Source organism: Typopeltis vanoorti, chromosome 1, assembly GCF_054136105.1.
Source record: "Typopeltis vanoorti isolate ZY-2024b chromosome 1, IOZ_Tvanoo_1.0, whole genome shotgun sequence".
Taxonomy (NCBI): Eukaryota; Metazoa; Arthropoda; class Arachnida; order Uropygi; family Thelyphonidae; genus Typopeltis; species Typopeltis vanoorti.
In genome coordinates, this window is record NC_143549.1 from 47743099 (window position 1) to 47768116 (window position 25018).

Sequence of the window (25018 nt, forward strand, 5' to 3'; positions counted from 1 at the left end):
AATCTAATCTCTGGTACCCTTACCTTTCCTAAAACCTTTTTGATGATCAGGCATCTCTGACTCAACTTTGTTCTCAATCCTATTTAGAATGATCTTTAATAAAAAAAATCTTGCTTGCATGAGAGATTAAACTAATAGTTCATCCCTCCTCCCTTTACCTGCAATCTTATGACACATTGGGTGATTCATACTGATAGAGATTCAGAGCAACATAATTTCATTTCAATTTTCTTCAAAATCAATAACTGAATTGTAATGCATGTATGGATATCTCAGTGGTGGGATTTTTGTTGTTGCTGGTAAACTTATAAACAACATTATGGCATAGCATCATGTCAGCATCAGCAACTGTGGTTCAAGGATTTAGTAAATTTTGTAGTTTATTGCTGATGGTGAAGACAGTTCTCTAGTTTGAATATTTGAAGAATCATTTTATGATTTTATAAATGTTTATGGATCTATAGGAATTTTAAGACTATATGTGGTTTTGATATATGGGGGGGCTTTGAGAAAAAAGTAGGGACACGAGTTTGAGCTGAGTGAATAGGATGCTGTTGAAAGCAGATCTCTTTCAGTCAAGTAATTTCTTGGTTTAAATCTATAATAAAAGATGAGTATTTCTAGGTATTACTGAATTATGTAAATATGAGAAATTTTTTGATATAATAAGGTGAAAAAGAGATTAAATGCAATAATTTTCAATGTTTGTGAGTTTCAAATTGTGGGTTTATGGTATACTTTGGTACTGACATTATTATTATTATTATGGACAACTAAAAGGAGTCCTTAGACTCATTGATGGAGGCACTAAACACTATGTCAAGAACTATTCAGCATTTGCACAGTATCTATCATACTTTGCTTTGAACTCATTCACAGTCATGGCACCCATAACAGATTCTGGCAGCTTATTCCACTAATTTACCACTCTCCAAGTAAAAAACCTAGTTCTAACACCCTTGTTAACTACACTCTTGATTGGTTTCCATGGATGGCCTCTAGTTCTCCCACCACCACACATATTCTGAAAAATTTCCTCTGAATAAATCTTGTAAAAACCCCTCGGTAATTTGAATGCCTCAATCACATCACCCCTTTTCTGCCTGTCGACCAGTTTCTGTAACCCACAAATCTTCAACCTGTTCTTGTAAGGTTCATTCCATAGACCTGGTACAATTTTGGTCACTCACCTCTGGATCCTCTCTACCTCCTCCCCATTACCAAAAATACCTGGTGTCCAGATCTGCACAAAGCAGTCAATGGAGTCTTATCAAGGCTCAAAAAAGAGAAACAATAACTGGTTTAACTCTGCTCATCAAATTACACTGGCCAACAAAAAAAAAATTTTTTTTCTGCTGATTATGATCTGATACTTGTTTTTTACTAATTTGGGTGCACTGATTTCAAATATCAAACTCATTTTTCTCTATCACGTCAGGTTTTTCCTCTATGGCATTTTCTTTTTGCTAATAAGCTTTTGATAGTTTTAAGGAGGCAGTACTATTTAGAGGATCAAACAAATCGACATTTTAATATTATTTTCTGAAAGTGTGTACTTTTAAAAATCTGTTCCTAACTTTTTATCAAAAATTTGAAAAATTCCCAAAGATATAGCCTATTATTCAAAGCAGTGCACAGATCAGAATCGGAGCGCTCACCGCTCTCGCTTGTTAGTAAAACGAATAAATGCATAAGAACCTGCAGCGGCACGTACTGGCGCTTTGAATGCGAGAGAGGCCGATAACCGATCTAATACATTTAGTTGATGAAAAGTAGGCGATGACAACTGCCTTAAACAAATAAATGCTATATGCGTCATAGCGGATAAAGAACGATCGAAATCAGTCAATCGTTAATCGATCGTGAAAGTATGATGAGCGCTTATAATGTTTCAATAAAGTCTCTGGTTTTTTTTGTCTTGTTAATTGCATGTTAGTCAGCAGTGAAGAAAATACATCATGTCTACTACTCGAAAATGTGTCAATAGTGTAGATTCCTTCTGCTACATTTGTGGCAGCTTTACTGTTCCCAGTCAAAGGACAAATATCACTGATTTTGTTAAGAAAGTGCTTTGCATACTTTGAAGTAAAACTTGCAGATCAGGACAATTCATTGGCTCCAAATAAAGTGTGTAAGTCATGTGTAGAAAATTTACGACAGTGGAGCAAGGGAAAACGCTAAAAATTAGCTTTTGGCATTCCAATGATTTGGCATGAACCGAAAAATCATGTAGATGATTGCTATTTTTGTTTAGTTCAGACTTCTGGTTATAATAAGAAGAATAAGAAAAAAATTGTGTATCCAAATCTCGACTCAGCAATTTGGCCAGTTGCTCATTCCAACGAAATAGCCATGCCAATTTATAAAGGACTTCCTTTACTTGAGAACGAGCATGATCGGGATATGCCAGATGTTCTTGAGGAGCAAGTCCCGGATGTTGATTTAGACAATGAAAATTTAATTTCTAGTTCTGGACCGCAACGTTTTACTCAAGCGGAATTGAATGGCTTAGTAAGAGATTTGGGCCTATCAAAGGAATCATTGGAATTGTTAGCTTCAAGATTAAATGAAAAAAAAACTTACTGGAGCAAGATACGAAGATAACTTTTTATCGTAGCAGGGAAAGTAATCATGTACAATATTTTAAACACGAGTGTGGGTTTGTTTACTGTAACAATGTGTCAGGTTTACTAACTGAAATGAGTGTTGTACAATATCATCCAAATGAGTGGTGTTTATTTATCGATAGTTCAAGCAGAAGTCTCAAGCATGTCTTACTACACAATGGGAATGTATATGGCTCAATTCCTATTGGCTATTCAGTCCACTTAAAGGAAAGATATGAGGACATTAAAAAGGTTCTAAAGTTATTAAAATATACAGACCATAACTGGATCATCTGTGTGGATCTTAAAATGGTGAACTTTTTACTTGGCTTTCAAAGAGGATATACAAAGTTTCCATGTTTTCTATGCTTCTGGGATAGTCGAGCTGGAAACCAACACTGGAGTCAGAAACAATGGCCTCTTAGAATATCCTTAAATGTTGGAGAACAGAGTGTTATAAATCAACCTTTAATCGACAGAGAAAAAATCATTTTTCCACCTCTACACATCAAACTAGGTCTTATGAAGCAGTACGTTAAAGCTTTAGATTTACAAGGTGACTGTTTCCAATACATATGTGAAAAATTTCCACGACTTAGTTATGAAAAAATTAAAGCCGGTGTATTTGACGGACAGCAAATTAGAACTTTAATGAGAGATCCAAATTTCGTCAACTCTATGAACGAAATTGAGAAAGAGGCCTGGACTTCATTTACGATGGTTGCGAATAATTTTCTTGGAAACAAAAAAGCATGCAATTACAAAGATCTAGTGGAAACAAGGCTTGAAAATTTCCAGCACCTAGGTTGCAACATGAGCATAAAGCTTCATTTCCTATACAGTCATCTTGATAGATTTCCCGAGAATTTAGGTGCTGTAAGCGATTAACAAGGTGAAAGAGTTGATGAAATTTGGGTCTCTCATTAAAGTTCTAATTTGCGGTCCATCAAATACACAGCTTTAATTTTTTCATCATGATTTCATCAAGACTTAAAAACTATGGAAGATCGGTACCAAGGAAGATGGGATTCTCATATGACGGCCGACTACTGTTGGAGTATTCAAAGGGATTGCCAAAACAGAACACACAGCAGAAATTGCTACAAACAAAAATTTATTCCCTGAAACTCATGTATAAGTAAAACTGTTATTTTTTTTTATAAATATTCTTGTAATTTTTAATGAATATTGTTAAGTAGTTATGTATCTAATTATCAGCCTCTCTCGCATTCAAAGCGCCAGTATGTGCCGTTGCAGGTTCTTACGCATTTATTCGTTTATTAACAAGCGATAGCGGTGAGCGCTCTGATTCTGATCTGCGCACTGCTTTGAATAATAGGCTATATCTTCAGGAATTTTTCGAATTTCTTGATAAAAAGTTAGGAACAGATTTTTAAAAGTACATACTTTCAGAAAATAATATTAAAATGTCAATTGTTTTAATCCTCTAAATAGTACTGCCTCCTTAAAAGTATCAAAAACTTAAAATTAGCAAAAAGAAAATGCCATAGAGGAAAAACCTGATGTGATAGAGAAAAATGGGTTTGATATTTGAAACCAGCGCACCCAAATTAGTAAAAATCAAGTCTCATATAGAAGTCCGCAAAAATTGTGTTGGACTGTGTTATTCTTCAGTAACCAAGTGATCTGATGAGCTGCTTTAGCCACTTTTGCTATGTGCCCCCTAAACTCTAACTCCTATCCACTAACACTCCCAAGTCTCTGGCTTTGTCAATTTCTTGGAGTACAGTTCCACCAATGTGGTATACTGCTGATAATCTGTTCACCCCAAAATGCATAACCTTACACTTTTCCACATTAAACTGACATCCATTCTCCTTAGCCCAGTTTTCCTATCTATCCAAATCATCCTGCAAAATATTGACATCATGTTTATTAACTATTGCTCTACCCAACTTTGCATCATTGGCAAATAACTGAACAGTTCCTCTCAGATCCTTTCCTATATCATTAATGAACAAATTAAATATCAGTTGTCCAAGAACAAAACCCTGCAGCACACCACTAGTCACAGGCCTTCTTTTGGACTCTACCCTGAATAAACTACTCTCTGATATTTCTCCATCAACCACCCGCCTATCCATCTCACCAACCCTATATCCATCCTTATGTGCTGCAGTTTACTGATTAGGATTCCATATAGTAGCCTGTCAAAGGCCTTTACAAAGTCCAGCAGTATCACTGTAAAACCAATACCCTTATCCAATTCAGCCGTCACTGTATTAAAAAACGTGAGCAAGTTACTGAGGCATGATGTACCCTTCACAAAACCATATTGCTCCCCATAGAGTATCCCATTTCCATCTATCCATTCTTGTATTTTGCTCTTGATCAACTTCTCCAATACTCTGATGATTCCTGATATGCCTGTCAGTCTGTAATTTGCTACAGCAGTCTTGGAGCCTCCTTTATGCAAAGGAACTAATTTCTCCTCTTTCCACCCTCTCAGGACTAACCCAGAGCTGAGACTTAGATTAAAAGATATGGTCAAGGGTATTGACAATTCCTTCGCAAACTTCATGTAAGACTCGAGCTGGCATACCATCCAATCCCACAGATATACTCACATTAAGGTTCTGTAATATGGTATTCACCTCCATTTCATTCACCTCAGTTGCTGTATAAGCCATTGGTTCCCTCTTTCCTGCAATATCACCACCTGGATGATATACTCTTGCAAGGTGTTCACTTAGTAATTCTACTATTTCGACTGATTCAGTTACCTCCCACCATCGGCATTCTTTATAATCATTCTGCGGTATACAGTTTTTCTTTTTCTTGCAGCATGTCGAAAGAACTGTTTGGGGATTCTCTTTAGTCTGCATTGCTACTTCCTTTCTTAATCTGCTTTTGCATTTCTTACCCTTCTGGTCTGTGCATTGTACTGTTCATTCCTGCAGGTCACCTTTCTCCTTAAATTCCCTCCACAATTGTTTCTTTTTTTGTAGCTCCAACTTAATGGTGTTATTCATCCATTTAACTCCCACTTGATTTACTCTCCTGACTCCAGGTATGCAGTCAGCCATTACTTCCCTCAAACACTCCTTTACCATTTCCCATGTCCTATCAATATTCAGCCCTTGCAATTTTACATGCCATGGCACTGATCCAAGCAATCTCCTAAGGTTGTCATACTTACCAGCCTAATTCCACATATACTGTCTTAACTGAAAATTCCGCACATTTAGCTACCTCTCAGGTAAAGACCATATGATCACTCTCTCCAACTGATGACAACGTGATCATATTCATTATAGACAAATTCTCAGATGCAATTACTAGATCGAGCACTTGCGAACTCCTTGTATATTCCATTACATGCTATTTCAGGCAATTCTCCCTTAGTAACTGCATAAAATCCATTTCCTTACTCCCATGTGTCCTCTCCTTCCTCCAATATCAATGTTACCATAGTTGAAATCCCCCATAATAATTACCTGTCCTCCATTCATTGAGTCTATTTGCTGATGTATATTATCGCCATCATCTTTTCCATCCCCTGGTCTATAGTAGCACCCAAATGTATATTTTGTTCTGCTGGCCTCAATCTCACACCAGATAGCCTCAAATGTGCTATTTTCACTGTCCTGCAGTTGAACTTCTACTCTCTTTGGCTGCAGATCATCGGCTATCATCAATAACACTCCTACCCCCATTCTTTTCTTTCTATCCTTCCTGAACACACTATACCTTCACATTCTATCCAACTAACTATACCATCTTTTGTTAGCCTTGTCTCACTAATTATTATGTGATATTATGTAATTATATTTATATATGATATTATTATTATTATTATTGTCTGAGACCTCCAGGGAGTCAAGGACTCATTGAGGGAGGCTGTAAATTACCCAACCCAGCTATCATACCTTCCCTTAAATTCGTTTACACTAGATGCACTCACTACCCCTAAGGGCAAATTATTCCACTCACTCACTACTCTCTGAGAGAAAAACCTAGCTCTTACCCCTTTCTTGACTGAGAACAACCTTAACTTCCATGGATGCTCCCGTGTTCTCTCCCCCCCCACCTTCCATATAACGAAAAATTTCATCATTTGAAATGCTACAGCACCCATTGAAAAGTTTATAGATCTCTATCATATCACCTCTCTTTCTCCTGTTATCCAGAATCTGTAATCCACATATTCACAATCTGTCCTAATAATCTAAATCCCATAGTCCGGATTATAAACTTTGTAACTCTTCTTTGCACCCTTTCCACAGCTTCTTTATCCCCTTGAAACCCCAGGAGACCAAATCTGCACACAGTAATCCAAGTGTGGTCTTATCAAAGCCTTATAAAGAGGCAAAATTACTTGCTTATCCTTACATGTCAAAGTTCACTTCAGAATAAAAATTATCCTCCGAGTTGCAGTGGTAAGCTATGGAAATTTTAACAAAGGGTTCGCATCGTCGAGCAAAATAAAAAAAAAAAAAAAAAAAGGATTAACTTAGCCCTTATAATACTTATATTGCAACTTTGTAGAGCTTCTGACAGATATGATAATTCCTGTAGGATATCAATCGTTAATGCTAGATCTCTTAAAAATTCCAAATTGAGAAGTCGGTTTAAAAATTCCAATTATATTTATTGTTCAATGCAAAATACTTGCATAAAGCTGGATAATTTCTCCACACAGCAAGAGCTGTTCGTAAACTACAAGCTGCCCATCATGGTCCAAACAGACGGCTGATCTTTAATATTACCAAGGTCCAAGGTCTTTTGCAATCGTATTTAATTCTCGTTGATTTTTTGGTGATTGATGATAAAAAAGCATATAATTTATCCATGAATATTTCAAAATGATTTATTTTTTTAATGTTTTTTATCGAATTGTCTAATGCTAAGCATAAACGATGAGCGCAATGCCAAATCACAACGTTGAGAAATTTTTGTAGAAGTTTAATTGCAACACCTGATTGGTTTCCCAACATTACACTAGCTCCATCAGAACAAAATGCAATGAGATGATTTTTTAAATAGTTATAAGAAAATCCATATGAATTTAAAGTAGCAATTATAGTAGCATGTATACATTCCACAGTGGTATTTTCCAGTTCTACAAGATTATTAAATAAAAAGGACAAGTGGCTCGCAAATTTGAGAAAAATTTAACAAAGGGCTCGTGCGAGCCCCTTATAGTTCACCACTGATGAGTTGTATTTGCAACTTTTGCTATGTGACCTTTGAACTTTAAATTCTTATCCACCAAATACACCAAGATCCCTGGCCTCTTCAGTTTCTTCTAGCATAACCCCGCTAATATAATATGTCGGATCTCTAATCATGCAAAAGTGCATAACTTCACACTTACTAACATTAAACTGACAGCCATTTTCGTTTGCCTAGATTTCCAGTCTATTCAAATCATTTTGTAATTGCTGAATATCAGTAGCATCTCTGATTGCCCTGACTATCTCCACATCATCAGCAAACAATTGCAAATCTGATGATAGAACCCTGCTTGAAGTAATTTATGTATAGATTGAACAATAATGGTCCAAGGACTGAACTCTGAGGTACAGCACTGGTTACCTTAAATCTGGCAGATTCACACCCACTGTATACCACTTTTTGATATCTGTCTATCAACCATCCCCTGATCCAAGTCAATAGATTATGTTCCAATCTCATATTCTCCAATTTACACAACATCCTATTGTGTGGTATCCTATCAAATGCCTTAAAAAAATTCAACATTATCTTAGTGTATCCGTTTCCTTTATCCAACTCGGCCATAACAATGTTGGTCGATTGGTAGAGCTTCTGCTACTAATGGCTCACATAAAAAGTTAAGCAAGTTTGAGCATGATTAGTAGCTGGAAGGGAATCAATTGTTCGATGCTGTTGGCACACTCTCCCTTGATGAGTCTTTGGGCTCCCTGGAGGTGTCAAATAACAATAATAAAATATGAGCAAATTGCTAAAACATGACCTTCCTTTAGTAAACTCATGCTGTTCCTTGCAGAGTATAGAATGATTGTCTACCCATTTCTGTATGCAAGTTCTTACTAACTTCTCTAAAATCTTCACTACCACCAGAAATACTAATAGGTTGGTAGTTAGACACATCAGTTTTTGCACCACCCTTGTGCAATGGAACTATATTACATTCCTTCCATTCCTGCAGTATCATTCCTGAGCTGAGACTAAAGTTATATAAATGTGTGAAAGGCCTAGCCAATTCAGCTGAACATTCCTTTAACAAATGGGCAGATATTCCATCTGTCCTTATTAACAAATTCTTATCCAAGTTATGCCAAAGCTCTTCAACCTCATTTTCATGAACTTCTAATTCTTCATCCAATGTAGCACTGTGCACCATACTACATACACCTGGTTGATATATCTTAGCAAAGTGAGCGCTCATTAACTGAACAATCTCCTTAGCTTCTGACACTTATGTACCATCTGCATTCAATAAAGTTATTCTTCCACATTCATTCTTTCTTTTGCTTGCGGCATAACGATAAAATTCTTTTGGATTGCCTTTAGCATACTCATTATTTTTCTGGCCTGAGCTTTATATATTTCATAACTCCTCTCTCTTATTCTCACGATACGCTTTCCACATCATCTTCTTCTTGTGGATTTCTAGCTAAATAAGGCTGCACATCCATTTCACACCCAACCTATTTACTCTTCGAACACTAGGGATACATTCAGATATCGCCTCATTCAAGCACTTTTTCAAAGATTCCCATGCATTGTTGACATTTTTTCCATTCAGTAACTGATACTGGACCAAAGATAATATTCTAAGTTGATCATAATTTCCAGCTTTGTAATTCAGCATGTAGCCTGATTTAATCAGAGTACAAGTAGATACTTCCCAAGAAAGAACAGCATGATCACTGTCACCAATTGGTGGTAAAATAGCTATGTTCTTGACAGAGATCCCTTCTGATGCTATGAGCAAATCCAATACTCTTTGACCTCGAGTGCCTTCTTTCTCATGCTGCTTGAGAAAGTTATCCCACAATAATTCGATAAATTCCTGTTCTTTCTAATCATGAGATTTCTCTTCTACCCAATCAAGGTTTGGAAAATTAAAGTCACCCATAATGGTCATTCGCTTGGTACCCATAAGGCTAAATTATTATTATTATTATTGTTTGACACCTCCAGGGAGTCCAAAGACTCATGGAAGGAGGGCACCTGCTCTACAACTCTGTCTCAACCACTCAATCCACCAACTGACTACAACTACACCAACACCATCTACCACTAACCACCGCCACTAGTATTTCCACAGACAATACAAACATCCATGCTCACGGCAGGTTTCGAACCAGCAGCCTTTTGGCTGGAGAGCGGATATGCTAACCAGCCGCTAACCACTAACCTAAATTGGCGATGCATTTCTTTGTCCCCTACAACTGAGATGCCAGGTCTGTAGCAACACCCCCACCATATATGAAATATATGGTGGGGTGGTTTCACCATTATGGGTTGGTATGGTGGTTTCACCATATATATGTAATAATATGATAATATATGATAATAATATATGATATTATGATTGAATCTAATGAGTGTCAAATTTAATAAGTATAGAGATTTATTTTCTTCATATTCACCAGAGAATTTCAGGAAATATTTCAATATTAACAAGTTCTGACTCCGTAGCTCAGTCAGTATAGATGAAGCTGTTTGGGCAGAAAGACCTGGGTTCAATTCCTGGCAGTGATGTGAGGAACCTTTATCTGGTCTCTTTCAACTAAAGGTGAGTTAGTCAGTCTCGCATAGTTGTAGGATTTTTTTTTTACTAGAAACTCGGGTTTTTCGTTCCCCAAAACAGGCAAACTAGGTCCATGAGCACATGCTTCTACAGACCCTCTTTAAAAAAAGAAACCAAACTTTTCATAGAAAATAAAACAATTGCAATTATTCCAATCATTTATTTCAATCAATATACTCTCCCTCAGCTTCGATACAGCATTTGGCACAGCTAAATTAGTTTTTTATATCATTTTTTGGGATACTGTTGAGGGTTGTGGTTACTGGCACTTGAACGTTTTCAATGGTGTCATATTATTTTCTTTTCATTGGCAAACGAAGTCGGGGGAAGAGAAAGAAGTCACAGGATGCTAAATCAGGTGAATACGGTGAGTGATCCAACACACAAACTTGCTTTATGCTCAAAAACTGCCTCACAATGTTCGAACGATGAGATGGTGCATTATCGTGTAAAAGTGACCAGCTGCCTGATTCACGATATTCATGCCATACGTGACAAATTCTCTGTATCAATCACTTCAAAACTTTGAGATAAAACTTGCCATTGACTGTTTGGCCAGGCAGAATGAATTCTTTGTGGATAATGCCTTGGAATCATAGAGAAACAAATCAGCATTTTTTTACTTTTGACTTTTCCAAGCAACTTTTTTTTTTTTGGATGCCCCTCTTCTGGTGGTTTCCACTCAGCACTCTGGCGCTTTGTTTTGGGCTCATACTCAAAACGCCACGTTTTGAGTATGAGTATTTTGAGTATTCATCACCAGTAACAATCGTTTCAAGGAAGCTTGAGTTCTTATGAGCGGTTTTAAAATGTCGGTCAAAGCGAATTCAATTTACGAAGGCCCAAACTCTTGGTCAAATTGTTGTGTACAGTTGATTTTGGAATCCCCAATTCATCTTCAATCAATCTCACTGACAATTTCGAGTTTTTTTTGATGAAATCCCACTTTTTGGATGTTAACTTCACTCAGTCCAGTTTTTGGATGGCCCAGCTTTTCATCATCCTCAAGCATCTCACGACCACTTTGAAATCACTTAAACCACTCGTAAACTTGAGTATGGGATAAGCATTCATCACCGTATGCTTTTGGAAGCATTTGATGTGTTTCAGTAAAACTTTTCCCAAGTTTAACACAAAAGTCAATCGCAGCTCTCTGTTTGAAACTCATTTTCCGACCGTTCATCAAAACACACTGTCACTCTTGGCACTATAACTCGGCTTCTAATGAAACAAATGCCATAAACAGTTGGCACAACACTAATGAAGGTTGCTGCTTTCGACAACAAAAAAGATACAACAGGTGGCAGCACTAGTTTCTTCTATTTTCGAAAAGTTAGGTTTCTTTTTTGGACAGAGGGTGTAGGACACCTCCAGGAATAAGGAGTAAACAATCTATTCCATAGGATTTCAGTTCCGAATGCCTACACAGTAAAATGTGTAGGTATACACCCATGAGTGTAAATTAAGATAGGATAGGATAAAAATAATTTCATTTTGAGATTATATTTGGTCATTCAAACATATAATTAAAATGAAATATATATATTGATCTTTAATTGACCATGATTTATCAGCATCTAATGCCAACAAGTTTCGTCAATGGGGCTGCTCGGCTTCTTCAGGGATATAACAGTAAGAGAAAACTCAAACTCGACTACCATTTTTGGATACTCTACTCAAGAAACTAACAGATGGACATATCAAACTAACAGTCCACTGCAAACCAATGGATGCTACCTTCATTTCAAATCAACTCACCATATTTCCCAGAAATTCAGCATAATACATATGCTCAAAAATAGAGCCATGAACATTATCTCAGAAGAAAAAGAACTCTATGATGAACTTACTCATACATCAGAGACATTAATAAAAAATGGCTATCCAAGGAATTTAATCAGCAAGATTCTTCATAGCAACCCCCCACTACAACAACAATCTACCATCAGTCAATACAGATCATCCATAGTTATTCCTTATGCAGGTACAGTGTCGAAAAAGATCGCAAAACTTTTTAAGCCTTTCAACATCAGAGTTGCATTCAAACTGGTCAAGACTGTCCGTCACATTTTAAGATTGTCAAAAGACATTAATGCTTTTTTAAAACATGCTTGAGTGTACAACATCCCATGTGCTTGTGGTCTAAACTCTATAGGACAGATGTCGAGAAGCCTCGAAATCCAAAAAAAAAAAAAAAAAAAAACATATAAGAGATGTTAATAACAACAGAACAGTCAACTGAGGTCTAGCCCATCATTTCGCAATTACAAACCATACCATTGATTTGGATAGCAGCTCCATGCCTTATCTAGAAGAAGACTTCCGTTGTAGAAATTTCAAGGAAGCTATAGTAGTCCTCCGTTCTGGAGAAAATCTCAACAGAAACCAGGGAATGATAATAGCTGATATATGGAAAACCTTAATAAGATTGCTCAGTCTGACAGAATTTAATTTCACTCAAAACTACAGAACGTGCTCTCACAACAGTGACTAACACAACAAGGTCCATGTGTGTAATGTTATGCATTCTGTTTTAATTTTTAATTTATACGATAGTGTTACTCCATTTTCTCTGTACTAGCCACTTTGAGTTTTCTCTTACCGTTATAAGCCCTGAAGAAGCTGAACAGCCTCATTGGCGAAACTTGTTGGCATTATATCATGGTTAATTAAAGATCAATATATATTTCATTTTAATTACAGAAATAAGTTCTATATTTATTTCATTACTGAAAATATGAAAAAAATACCTTTTTAAATCATTGATACTAAAAAAAAAATACATGAAATATTTCCATTTACTTTAATTTCATGAAGAAAATCATCACCATGTTAGTTTTTAACTATAAGAGTTTTAATATTTATTTATTTTACTTGCAAATTTCTTTATCTTTTGATCTTTGAATATTCCTTTCTACTGAAGCAGTCTCTATAGCTCTCATTCTTTTTTTTTCATTTTCCTTTAAAATAGAAAGAGATTAGAATGGTTATTTAAAATCAAGTGTTTAATTATTATTTAATGTAATATTCATTAATGAATATTCAGCTACACAGACAACATTCAGAGAATTTGACAGCCTTACTGTTAAAAATTTTTCAAAATTCCTTAATGTATCCTTCAACAGCTCAGATTTTTTTTCAACTTCCAATTTTCTCTTTTGAAGCTTCTTCATTTTTATTACATATTCCTGAAATACAGCAAAAGTAATCTGATATAATAATGCAGCAATGTATAAAGAAATGGCAGGTAATAAAATTATAAATTATGAATACACTGATGGGGAGACATGTAAGGCAACCTGAATATTAATGTATAATGGTTTGCAGTAGAGGAATTAGTGCAAATGAGTGGGGGGAGGACAGACAAACAGAGGTTGGGAGGGGGGGGAGAATGGCATGACTGAGTATGAAAAACATGCAAGAGGTGTCAATGGATTTAACCCTAAACAGTGTGACAGGAAGATGTAGCAGTTAGGATGGATGTAGGGTGGAATAATATACGAAGTGGAAAGTATAAAGAATGAATTCATACAAATGGAGAGATTAAGAAACTTGAGACAAGGTTAACTGATTGAGAACAGCAAGAGTAGAAGTGAAAGTCATGAGAATGAGAGAACAGGGAATAAACAATTGAGAGAATGAAAAAAAATAAAAGAGATAGCAAGAATGAGAGAAAAATCACAAGAATGAGGGAGCCAGTAAAAGAAGATAAATGAAAATCAAGAGTACAGAAACAAGGGAAAGTAAAATGAGGAAAAGAGGGACTGGGGGGGGAGAGAGAGAGAGAGAGAGAGTAGGGGGTAGGCTGGTAGACAAGCAAAGGTAGCCACCTGAGTTTCGAGTCTTCAAAATTCAAGTCACCAGAACTCAGAGGGAAAATTGGGTGCAGCAGGAGGGCAGAGCCCCCCCCCCCAGTAATAATAATAATAATAAAATAATCATGTCTTTAGCTGAATTCCCCAAACACAATAATCATGTCTAATACCATTTGACTCAAAGTTCCTTCTGTCACAAGCTGCTTATGGTAGTTGTCTCACAACAGCTCAATAAATTCAGATTCATTCATCTCTTGAGATCACTGCCACCCAATCATTGTTTGAAAAACTAAAGTCACTGATATAATGTTTAGTACCAATCAGATTTATTTGGCAATGCATTTCATTGTCACTAGCAGGTGATCCACTGGGTCTGCAGCAACATCCCACAATGTATTTCATCTTGTCGGATTTTATCTCACACTATGCAGTTCCAAATTCATTGTTTCATAGAAACTGTTAGTAATATTGCAATCATAGGCTTTCTGTGCTAACTGGACTCAAATCATCCAATATCATTAGCATCACAACTCCTCTCCTATCTTGTCTAACCTTCCTAAAAATATTATATGATTTACAATTAATGGAAGTTGTATATTTGCATCTAAGAGACAGGTCACAATAATGATAATAATCTAATGCCATAAGACGTATTCATTAAGGCAACAAACTCAACCCCTATGTTATTTCTACTCCTGACATTTGCATAAAGAGATAATAAGTTACCTCCATGCCGTTTTTTTTTTTTTTTGAATACTCTCAATACTCTCATCTGTAATCTGCATGACCCACCCAGTTCAACAAATTTCAGATTTCTGTTTATATCTAATGTTTCTAATGTCTCTCAAGGTACCCCCTGTAACCCCTAGAGAGCGCGTCCCCTGGGTGGCGGATAGTGGAGCCCACCATGTGTGTGTACATGCACGTGCGTGTGTGTGTGTGTGTGTGTATATATATATATATATATATATATATATATATATATATATATGGTGGGGTGGTCCGAATATACTGAATAAGGACTCATGGACCAACAGGGCCATAAGGGGTAATCATCTTGATTGTAAGGGAAGCGGCACTCCCATGGACCCCTAGCTGGATCTATCCTCTCCTTCTTCTACTTTGAGGAAGACCCACTTACTTTAATCTTTCCTATAAGGCCTTATCAGCCAACTCTTCTTACTTTATGACCGTTGTGCTATTAGAGTCCTCGAGGGCCATGGGGTCTTTTCATTTCTGGCCTTACAACTATGTCCTCTCCATAAACCTTACTATATTTCTTCTATAATCTACCCTTTCCCCTTCAATATACCCTATTCCTCCTATGGGTTTAAATTCGGAAGAAGGCGAATTCAGAAGCCTAAAGGTAGCAGCCCTACCACTGAACTATTCCATCGTCAGGCAGTCCCCTGACATGGAGAATATAACCATACTTGTAAGCTGACAGAAAAAGATAATCGGATTGAATCTATGGGAAACGACCCTGGAATGGAAAAGGGAAAACGAAAATGGAAACGACAAAATATAATACACATAGCAAACTGGAATGTATGAGGAATAGCATATAAAGAAATAGAATTAGACCAGTTATTAAATGAAAGAAATTTTAAAATAGCAGTAATCACTGAAACAAAAAAGAAATTAAAAGGAACTATGAGAACTGAAAATTTTAATGTGATATACAGTGGAGTCCACAGAGACCAAAGAGTACAAGCAGGAGTCATGATTTGGATTCATAATTCCCTCTCAAAACAGTTAAAACATTATAAATTATGGAATGAAAGAATAATAGAAGCTAGAATAAAAATAGATAGAGGCTATTTAACAATAATTGGTTTATATGCCCCAGAAGAAGGAAGAGAATAGGATAATATTGATTTTTATAATCAGCTACAAAACATATATAATAAAATAAATAAAAATGATTACATAATTTTAGCAGGAGACTTAAATGCAATAATTGGAAACACGAAAATTAATAATAATATAGGAATACATGGAGAACACACTCTAAACAGAAATGGTAAAAAATTGATTGACTTTGTAGTTTATAATAACCTAAAAATAATGAATTCCGTCTATAAACATAAAGGCATACATAAATATACTTGGGCAGTAAGAGGATGGAAATCAATATTAGATTACTTCATATTAAATGAAAAAACATCAAAATTTTCACTAGATGTTAGAGTTCACAGAGGATATGAAATAAGCAGTGACCACTTCCTTGTTAAAATAAAATTAAGATTACCACCTAAATGGCTACAAGTAACAAGAACAGAAAGAAAAATTGAAACATTTGTTTATAAAACTAGACTATTGAATGACACAAATGTACAATGGCTATATGAACAAAGAATTAACCAGTATCTAGATAAAATAAAACAAAATGAAGAAATAGAAATAGAATGGCTTAATATAAAAACAATACTAAATGCAGCAGCAAATGAAAACTTAGGAAAGACCAAAAATTCAATAAAAGAAAAAAAAATGAAGATCTGGGATGATACAATCAAAGAAATAATCAAAAAGAAAAAAGAAGCCTATCACAAATGGTTAAGCAGTAAAAGATTAGAAGATGAAATAGAATATAAAAGAATAAGAGTCATAGCTAAAAGAGAAGTCAGAAAAAGACATAGAGAATCATGGAATAAATTTGTTTCTAATGTAGAACATGATTTATATAAAATAAGACCCAATGTTTATAAGATTTTGAAACACCTAAATGCAGATACCAAAGAAAACATAAAATTAAACACTGAATTGAAATTAGAATTTCTAAATTACTACACAGAACTGTGGACAGACAAATATTTTAAAAAAGACAACTGGCAAACAATTAACGAAAATGAAAAGAAACATCCTGAAAGAAACAAGAAACGGAAAATCACCTGGAGAAGATAAGCTAGGTTCAGAACTATATAAATATGCAGGAACAAGATTCAAAGGAAGACTCTTATTATTTTTAAATAAAATTTACTCAACTGGTATCCCCCCAATAGAATGGAAAAAAGCAATTGTGATTCCTGTCTTTAAGAAAGGTAATAGAGATGACCCTAAAAACCAAAGAGGTATCAGTATACTAAATTCATGTTGCAAAATATACAGCAGAATCTTAAATAACAAACTAATGAAATATTCCGAAAACTTTATTCTAGAGGTACAAAATGGATTTAGAAAAGGACGATCATGTATAGACCCAGCCTTCTGCCTAAAATTAATAATAGAGAAAGGAAGAGAATATAATTTAGAAACACATATTGCATTTATTGACTTTGAAAAAGCATTTGACAAAGTTAAAAGAAACACATTATTTAACATATTAAAAGAAAGACAAATACCAAATAATATCCTAAAAGCTGTCATAAGTATATATGAAAATAATCAAATACAAATAAGATTAAATCATGAGCTATCATATACAAGAGAGATAAACCAAGGGGTCCGACAGGGATGTCCCCTCTCAGCAACTCTTTTTAATATCTACTTAAATGAAATAATAATAAAATGGAGTAAAAATTTACATCAAGGAATTAAACTTTCACCTACAGTTAACTTAAACACTCTCCTCTTTGCAGACGACCAAATAATAATTACAAATTCTGAAGATAACTTACAGAAAGCTATTTTAAATCTAAATGAGATATCCAAAGATTATGGTATGATAATATCAACGGAAAAATCAAAAACTATGGCCTTTAAAGGACAAGATCTAGCAAGAACTGAAATAGTATTAGATAACAAGATCTTAGAACAGGTGAATTCATTTAACTACCTAGGATGTATGATCACTTATGAAAATGAAAAAGATATAAACATAAAAATTGCAAAATGTTTAAAAATAACAGGAGTAATTAACTCTATATTTAAACCAAACCTAGTTCAAAAACAAACCAGGCTAAAAGTATACAATATATTAGCCCTACCGGTCTTAATGTATGGAAGCGAAATCTGAACAATAAAACAAAAAGACAAACAAAGATTAACAACAGCAGAAATGAAGTTTATGAGAAAAACTGCAAAGTATACGCTATTTGATCACAAAAGAAACGAAGATATTATGAAAGAATTAAACCAAGAACCAGTAATTGAAAAAATTAAAATATATAAACATAGATGGATGGAACATGTTCAAAGAATGAAAACAGAAAGATTACCAAAACAAGCCTTAAAGTACAAGCCATTAGGAAAAAGAAAACCAGGACGTCCTCTTAAAAGATTCAACGATGACTCCTAAGGCCGGCACAGGCCATACTTGGCCTAAATCCTTGATACGTATGATGATGATGATGATGATCTAATGTTTCACTTATACAGACATCCTTATACATATTTAATAAGTCTGTTGACGAACACAAATAATCTTTTCATTCATAATAAAGTGCTACCAGTTCAATATGTATGCATTTACCGGCATTATTTTATAAGCATATGAATACCATTAATACAGTTGCATAACTCAGCTATTAATATACAAATTTCTTGCCATTCCTGCCATCATCATCATCATCTAGTTTCCTTGAATGTCCATATTAGGTCTCATTCTAATAAATAATTTCTCTAGACTCCTGATACTAAATGCATAAAAGTGCAGGCTATATCTCTCTCTCTCTCTCTCTCTCTCTCTCTCTGTATAAATCCCTTCTTCCTTCACTTCACTCATGCTCCACACATCCAAAAACTTGCAATCATTCTTTCTACAAAGCCTCTCTATCAAATCTTTTGCAATCATATCCTTCTTATTATGATATCCAGGTAATATACTAACCATTTTTCAGTTCCTCACTCTTGCTTCTGCCAGCAGTGCTTTCATATTCTCTCCCATACTACTGTAATCATCACCAAACAAATCATTGGTTCCTATCAGAACTACCATCTCTTTACTTATCTTGCCTGCTTTACAATTGCATTCACTAAATTTTTTATTTTAGCATCCAGAAAACTCAAAGCAGTAACATGGTCATCAATTCAATGTTTTATATTTGAATATCCATAGTATATAATATTCTTTTACCCACCTGATTATCATTGTGCAATATCTTATCTGATTAATGTCCATCCTATTCTTCTCTAATCGCTTTTTGACTTCCAGTTCCTTTGTCATTCATTTAATACTTTGTCCTAGTCCATATTTCCAAAGTTAATTCACACTCAATATCCTTATTAGTTTCCAAAATGGTATGATTCCGTTCACTGGGATAAGCTTTCTTGTTCACAGGAAATATTATTATTATTATCATGTATTATTATTATTATTATTATTCAGGCCTCCATGGAGTCAAGACTCATCATGGGAGGTCCTTCCTAGGAAACATAAAGTCTATTATACTACTCCTTGAACTCATTGACTATTCTTGCTCTCACCAGGCAATACATTCCACGGTTCAACCACCCCTACATGCAAAGAACCCACTCCTTACCCTCTTGATCACAGCTTCCTTTCATAACTTACAGAGAACTGGCCCCTTGTCATCACTCCTTCCAGCTGTTCCATCAAGCAAAAGAAGAACTTCCCAGTGTCAACCCTGTAACTTGCCTCTCAACAGTTTAAAAGTCTCAATCAGATCACCTCTTCTTCTTTCTACCAAACCCTGCAGTCCACATTCCATAAGCTGATCCTCATAAACTAACATTGTACAGTCCTGAAAGCATCTTTGTTATCTACCTCTGTACACTTTCCACAGTTAATTTATCTCCTTCAAATCCTGGGGAACAAATTTAAGAACAATAGTCTAAGTGTGGTATAATCAGCGTCTTATATAATGGAACGAGAAATCTTATCTCTGCAGGTCAGCATCCTTCTCAGAATTGCAACAATTCTGGGTTACTTTCACCACCTTTGCAATATGTTACCTAAATTTCAGGTTTCTATCAATCACCATCCCCAAATCGCTTGTCTTCTCTATTTCCTCGAGTACAGCTCCTCCAATAGAGTATGCAGACTCCTATTGATGTATCCCAACTTCAAGACTTTACATTTTACTGCATTAAACCGACACTCACATTAATTAGCCCATCTGTCTAGTTTATTCAAATCCTCTTGCAGGACTGCTACATCTGCACTATTACTAATAAACCTTCTCAGCTTCACATCATTTGCAAACAACTGAACATCCCCCTGCAATCCATTGACAATGTTATTGTCAATGGATTGCAGGGGACAATGTTATTGTCAATGGATTGCAGGGGATGTAAAGGTTAAACAATATAGAGGTTAAAGGTTAAAAAATGCAGGTCTCAGTACTGAGCCCAGTGGGACCCCACTTGTAACATTCTGCTTTCTTGATATTGCCCCACCATACACACTCTTTGATACCTATCAGACAGTGTGTATGGTGGTATCTTCATTTGACTAACCCAACATCTAAGCCCATGTGCTACAACTTAAATATCAGCTTATTATGTGTCACCCTGTCAAATGTCTTTACAAAATCCAAAAAAAAAAATGGCAGTATATGTCTTTCCCTCATCAACTGCTCTTGTCACTTTATTATAAAAGGCAATCATATTACTAAACCAAGCACACTCCTTAAGAAATCCATGCTGACTCTCACATATAACATTATCCTCATCTGCCCAACATTGTATATGGTGCCTCACTAATTTCTTCAAGATCTTAACAACTACTGATGACACACAAACTGGCCTATAATTAGACACTTCCAGTCTGCTACCGCTCTTATGCAAAAATGGCACTATCTTACCTTCTGTCAGTTCTTTAGCACATTCTCTCAAAACCCGTGGTGAAATACCATCCAGTCCCACAGCTTTACTGATATCCAGAGTACTTAGTATTTGGAACACGCTCACCTCTAAACCTTGAACCTGCCCCATCCTTCTAATATTAAAACTTACTTCTCCAGGATGAAATACTCCAACAAAGTGTTGTTCACTGAACAACTCCACTATGCCCTCTGCAACAGTCACTCTATTCCCTTTTTTTTTTTTTTGAAAGTTTATTTTTCACTTGGTTAGAGTATAATAAATTTAGTTTAATCCTTTATCCAAGTGTGAGCAAACAAAGTTTGCACCTGAAAGTATCTTCAGGACTGGGGTAAGGTGGTACAACACCAGGGCAACTCATTGCAAAGGTGGAGCAAGATACCAACACTCCTATCTCAGTATCTCCTATAATGCAAAACCCATATCCTTGCGGATATGTCTAATGTTATTGCTCACACTTGGATAAAGGATTAAACTAAATTTATTATATTCTAACCAAGTGAAAAATAAACTTTCAACATCTTTCTCTAAATCCAGAGTAATTTATTAAAAAAAGAGTGGCACACCTACTGGCAACTCCTATAGGTAGAGATGACCTGCTAATGCTTCTACCTGGTATCTCTACTTGGGCCTGGCTCCCACTGAAGAGACCTGATTTAGCAGCCCCGAGAGAAAGCTCCATGTTCCAGCTCTGCAGTGAAAGTATCCCAGCCTTGGATTCCAGTTTCCAGACCCCGAGAGAGAGCTCCTATTACAGTCCTGCTGCTTGGTAAGAACCCTTTGTCTTTTTTTTTTCTTCTTTGGTTCTTTGTGTTCCCCCTGTACCTAAGTTTAACAGGTTTTTCTTATCTGCAAACAGGGAAAGTTTGGCCTTTTCTACAGGTCTGTCCTTTTGTGGACTTGGATCGTATAAGGGTCTACTCTTCCCTTTTTTTTTGAAGTATGTCTTCGGCTCTACCGAGAGTAAGAACCCTCGGGTTCGAAATCGACGCAAGTGTACACAAGAGGACGTTTGCGAAAGCGCTAATTGACTGCGTAGGGGCAGATAATATTTCTGGCTTTACCCCCTATGTGGGTGGCAGATATCAAGTAGTTTGTAAAAATACAACAACAAAGGAGAAACTACTCAAAGGGGTTGAGTGTGAAGGGAAACTTTGCCATCCTTTTGTCGTTGGTAGCATCTCTAAAAAGATGAGAATAGAGCGATTCCCTCTGGAATATCTAGAAGGAGGCAACGACATAATTAATCAAGTCTTTTCGAAATGGGGAACCGTACGAGATGTCCAAGTAGGCAAAGACGCTGACTACCCTGAATGGATGTCGGGGGAAGTCACGTTCTCGTTAACGATGAAAACAGAAGTTCCGAATTTTGTAATGATCGGATCGGCCAGGGTAATGGTGAGTTACCCGGGAGTAAAGAGGCAATGTTTTAAATGTGGAGCCCTGACTCATCTCGGGGCCCAATGTCCGAAGTTAAAGTGTAAGAACTGCCTAATAGCGGGTCATACACTAGCACAGTGCCAATCGGCATGCCTAAAATGCGGCATTAACGGCCATAAAATAGACACCTGTCCGGACAGAAATCTGGCCGAAAAATTGGGAGGCACTATTACGCCCAACACGGAAACAACAGCCCAAAATGTTATTGGCGCAGAACCGAATGATTTCCCCACCCTGAAGGCCGCGCATGAGGGAACAACAAAGAATCATGCCGCCACCTCCGAAACACTGCCAAGTACACCAGTAGAGAAGCCTGCAACCAGGAGAGATGAAGGGCAGGAGGAACTGGCCACCGATCAAACCGCCACTACAGACGTAGCAACCAAAAATAACCAGCAGCACCAACAAAATGGAACTATCACTGCAGTCACAATAGACGAGGACACGGAGGCAGTAGATATGGAAATCAACAATGCAGAAACCACAGAAAAGAGGCCAGCCAGCCCTGAAGAAGTAAATATTAAAAAATCGAAACAAGGAAGTCCAGCACAAGTTGGAAATATAAAGTCAACTTCAGAACCCACAAAGTTCCCCTCACGCAAAGGCCAATGCACCTATATTGCATCTCTTAAAAGATTTCCCAGAGGAGGCGGCGAGACTAAGAAAAGCTATAGAAACATTCGGAGACATTCAACTGATACTCACAGGACAAAACGGGCCAAGAGTTGTCAGTGCAGAATGGAACGACGTGTTTGTCGATAATATAGATGAAATCACTCCTGAAAAGATCATTGGTCTTATCGATGCAGAGGACGACGTGGGATTAGCACTGCACAGAGGCCTCTACATGCTAAACCACGTCCATGGAGACAAATTAGCAGATCTCATCATTAAAACCCACAACAATAGACAGCAGGAGGATTTAAACCTCGCCTAACAAGTCAGTCGACTCCTAGTATCGATTTGCCAGAGGGGGGAAAAAAAAAAAAATTCTGGTTTGTTTTTTCTTCTTTTTGTCCTCTTTCAGATTAGAATTTTTGTTGTAAAAAAGGTCTGTCTATTCCACACAGGAGGGGGTATCCTGAGAACCTGGGCTGCGAAGGCTTACACCGAGGCGGTGCAGCTCCTTGTGGGCTGCATCACCCAGGCCAGGCACTGCCCCCGCTCTTCTCGGTATTAAACTGGTCATTCAGGTTGAAATTTCAGAATTTACCTAGTTTCTTACAAATTGTCATATGTAATTTTTAATGTTATTTACTAGTTCCTCTTTTTTCATGTGGTGCTTCTTTCATTTGTTTTTCTCCCACTTTCCTCGGGCAGACACCTGAAGAGGTGACTGACCGGGGAAAGCTGAAAAGAACGGATGGCGGGAGATAATGTCGGAGATCTGCTTGGTGCTGACAATTAAGTCAGGCCAAGTAGATCGACTGAGGCCTCTTTTAACTATCTACTACTATCCACTCTATCTTTTCTCCTCCTCTCTCACTATCAAGCTGACTCTCAGCACAACTTTTTTTTAAATCTAAAGAGGCCAGTGATGAAAGGCATGAACTCCCATTCAACCTCAATAAAAGTCGAAACTAGTCTGGGTAGTGGCCCATCCTTTAATGCATAACATTAGACATATCTGCAAGGAGATGGGTTTTGCATTATAGGAGATACTGAGATAGGAGTGTTGGTATCTTGCTCCACCTTTGCAACAAGTTGTCCTGGTGTTGTACCACCTTACCCCAATCCTGAAGATACTTTCAGGCGCAAACTTTGTTTGCTCACACTTGGATAAAGGATTAAACTAAATTTATTATATATTCCCATTTTTATCCCACAATGTCATTCTTCCATAATCATTTCTCTTCCTACTGGCCACATAGCTAAAAAATTCCCTAGGGTTTTCTTTGGATCTTAGTGCCAATCTCTTCTCATATTCCAGTTTTGCCTTCCTTACCACACTAGTCACTCTCCTGGCCTGAGTCTTGTATTCTTCATGCATCTGCTCATCACCCCCTCTCCTTATACCTCTTCCATAACCTACTTTTCACCTAAAGTTCCTATTTGATATTGTTTGTCATCCAATTTACACCAAATTGTGTCCTCTTCTTCACTTGTGGAATACAGTATACTATTGCCACTAACAAATATTCCTTCACAATTTCCCAAGCACTAATGATATCCCGGCTTTCCAATTCCGCCCTACATGGAACTGCCCCAAGTTGATATCTAAGATTAGCATCCACCTTATAATTCTACATACATTATTATTATTATTATTATTATGATTATTATTATTATTATTATTATTATTATTATTATTATTATCATCATCATCATCATCATCATTATCTGGAGGAGTTAATGATAGGTATAGAAGCAGTGAAATTTTTATGCATACTAATGCCAGGAGAATCTGGAATAAAGGAGATGAATTGGTGGTACTGATAGCATCAGCCTGGCCAAAGATTATTGGGATCTCTGAGACATGGTTGATGGAAGATGATATAATAACAGGAATAGAAGTTGCGGGATACAGCATTTTTCGGCAGGATAGGAAGGGAAAACACGGTGGTGGAATACTGCTTATGATAAGTGATGACTTATGTCATCTAAGAGTGGAAGCTTTGGAAGGCAGTGATGCTAATGATTTTGAAAGCATATGGTGTGAGGTAGAGGTG

The 25018-nt window shown here is 36.5% G+C and overlaps 1 protein-coding gene across 1 annotated transcript in view; it reads right to left on the reverse strand.

The window, feature by feature from the left end:
- The window catches only part of LOC150109953 (coiled-coil domain-containing protein 42 homolog), a 196528-nt gene that overhangs the window by 136774 nt on the left and 34736 nt on the right, over positions 1 to 25018 (reverse strand). The window contains exons 3-4 of the mRNA XM_090400490.1: positions 13455 to 13559; positions 13246 to 13331 (exon numbers count right to left, since the gene is read on the reverse strand). Coding sequence (XP_090256616.1) covers positions 13246 to 13331; positions 13455 to 13559 — 191 coding nt within the window. The remainder of the gene's footprint in view (positions 1 to 13245; positions 13332 to 13454; positions 13560 to 25018) is intronic.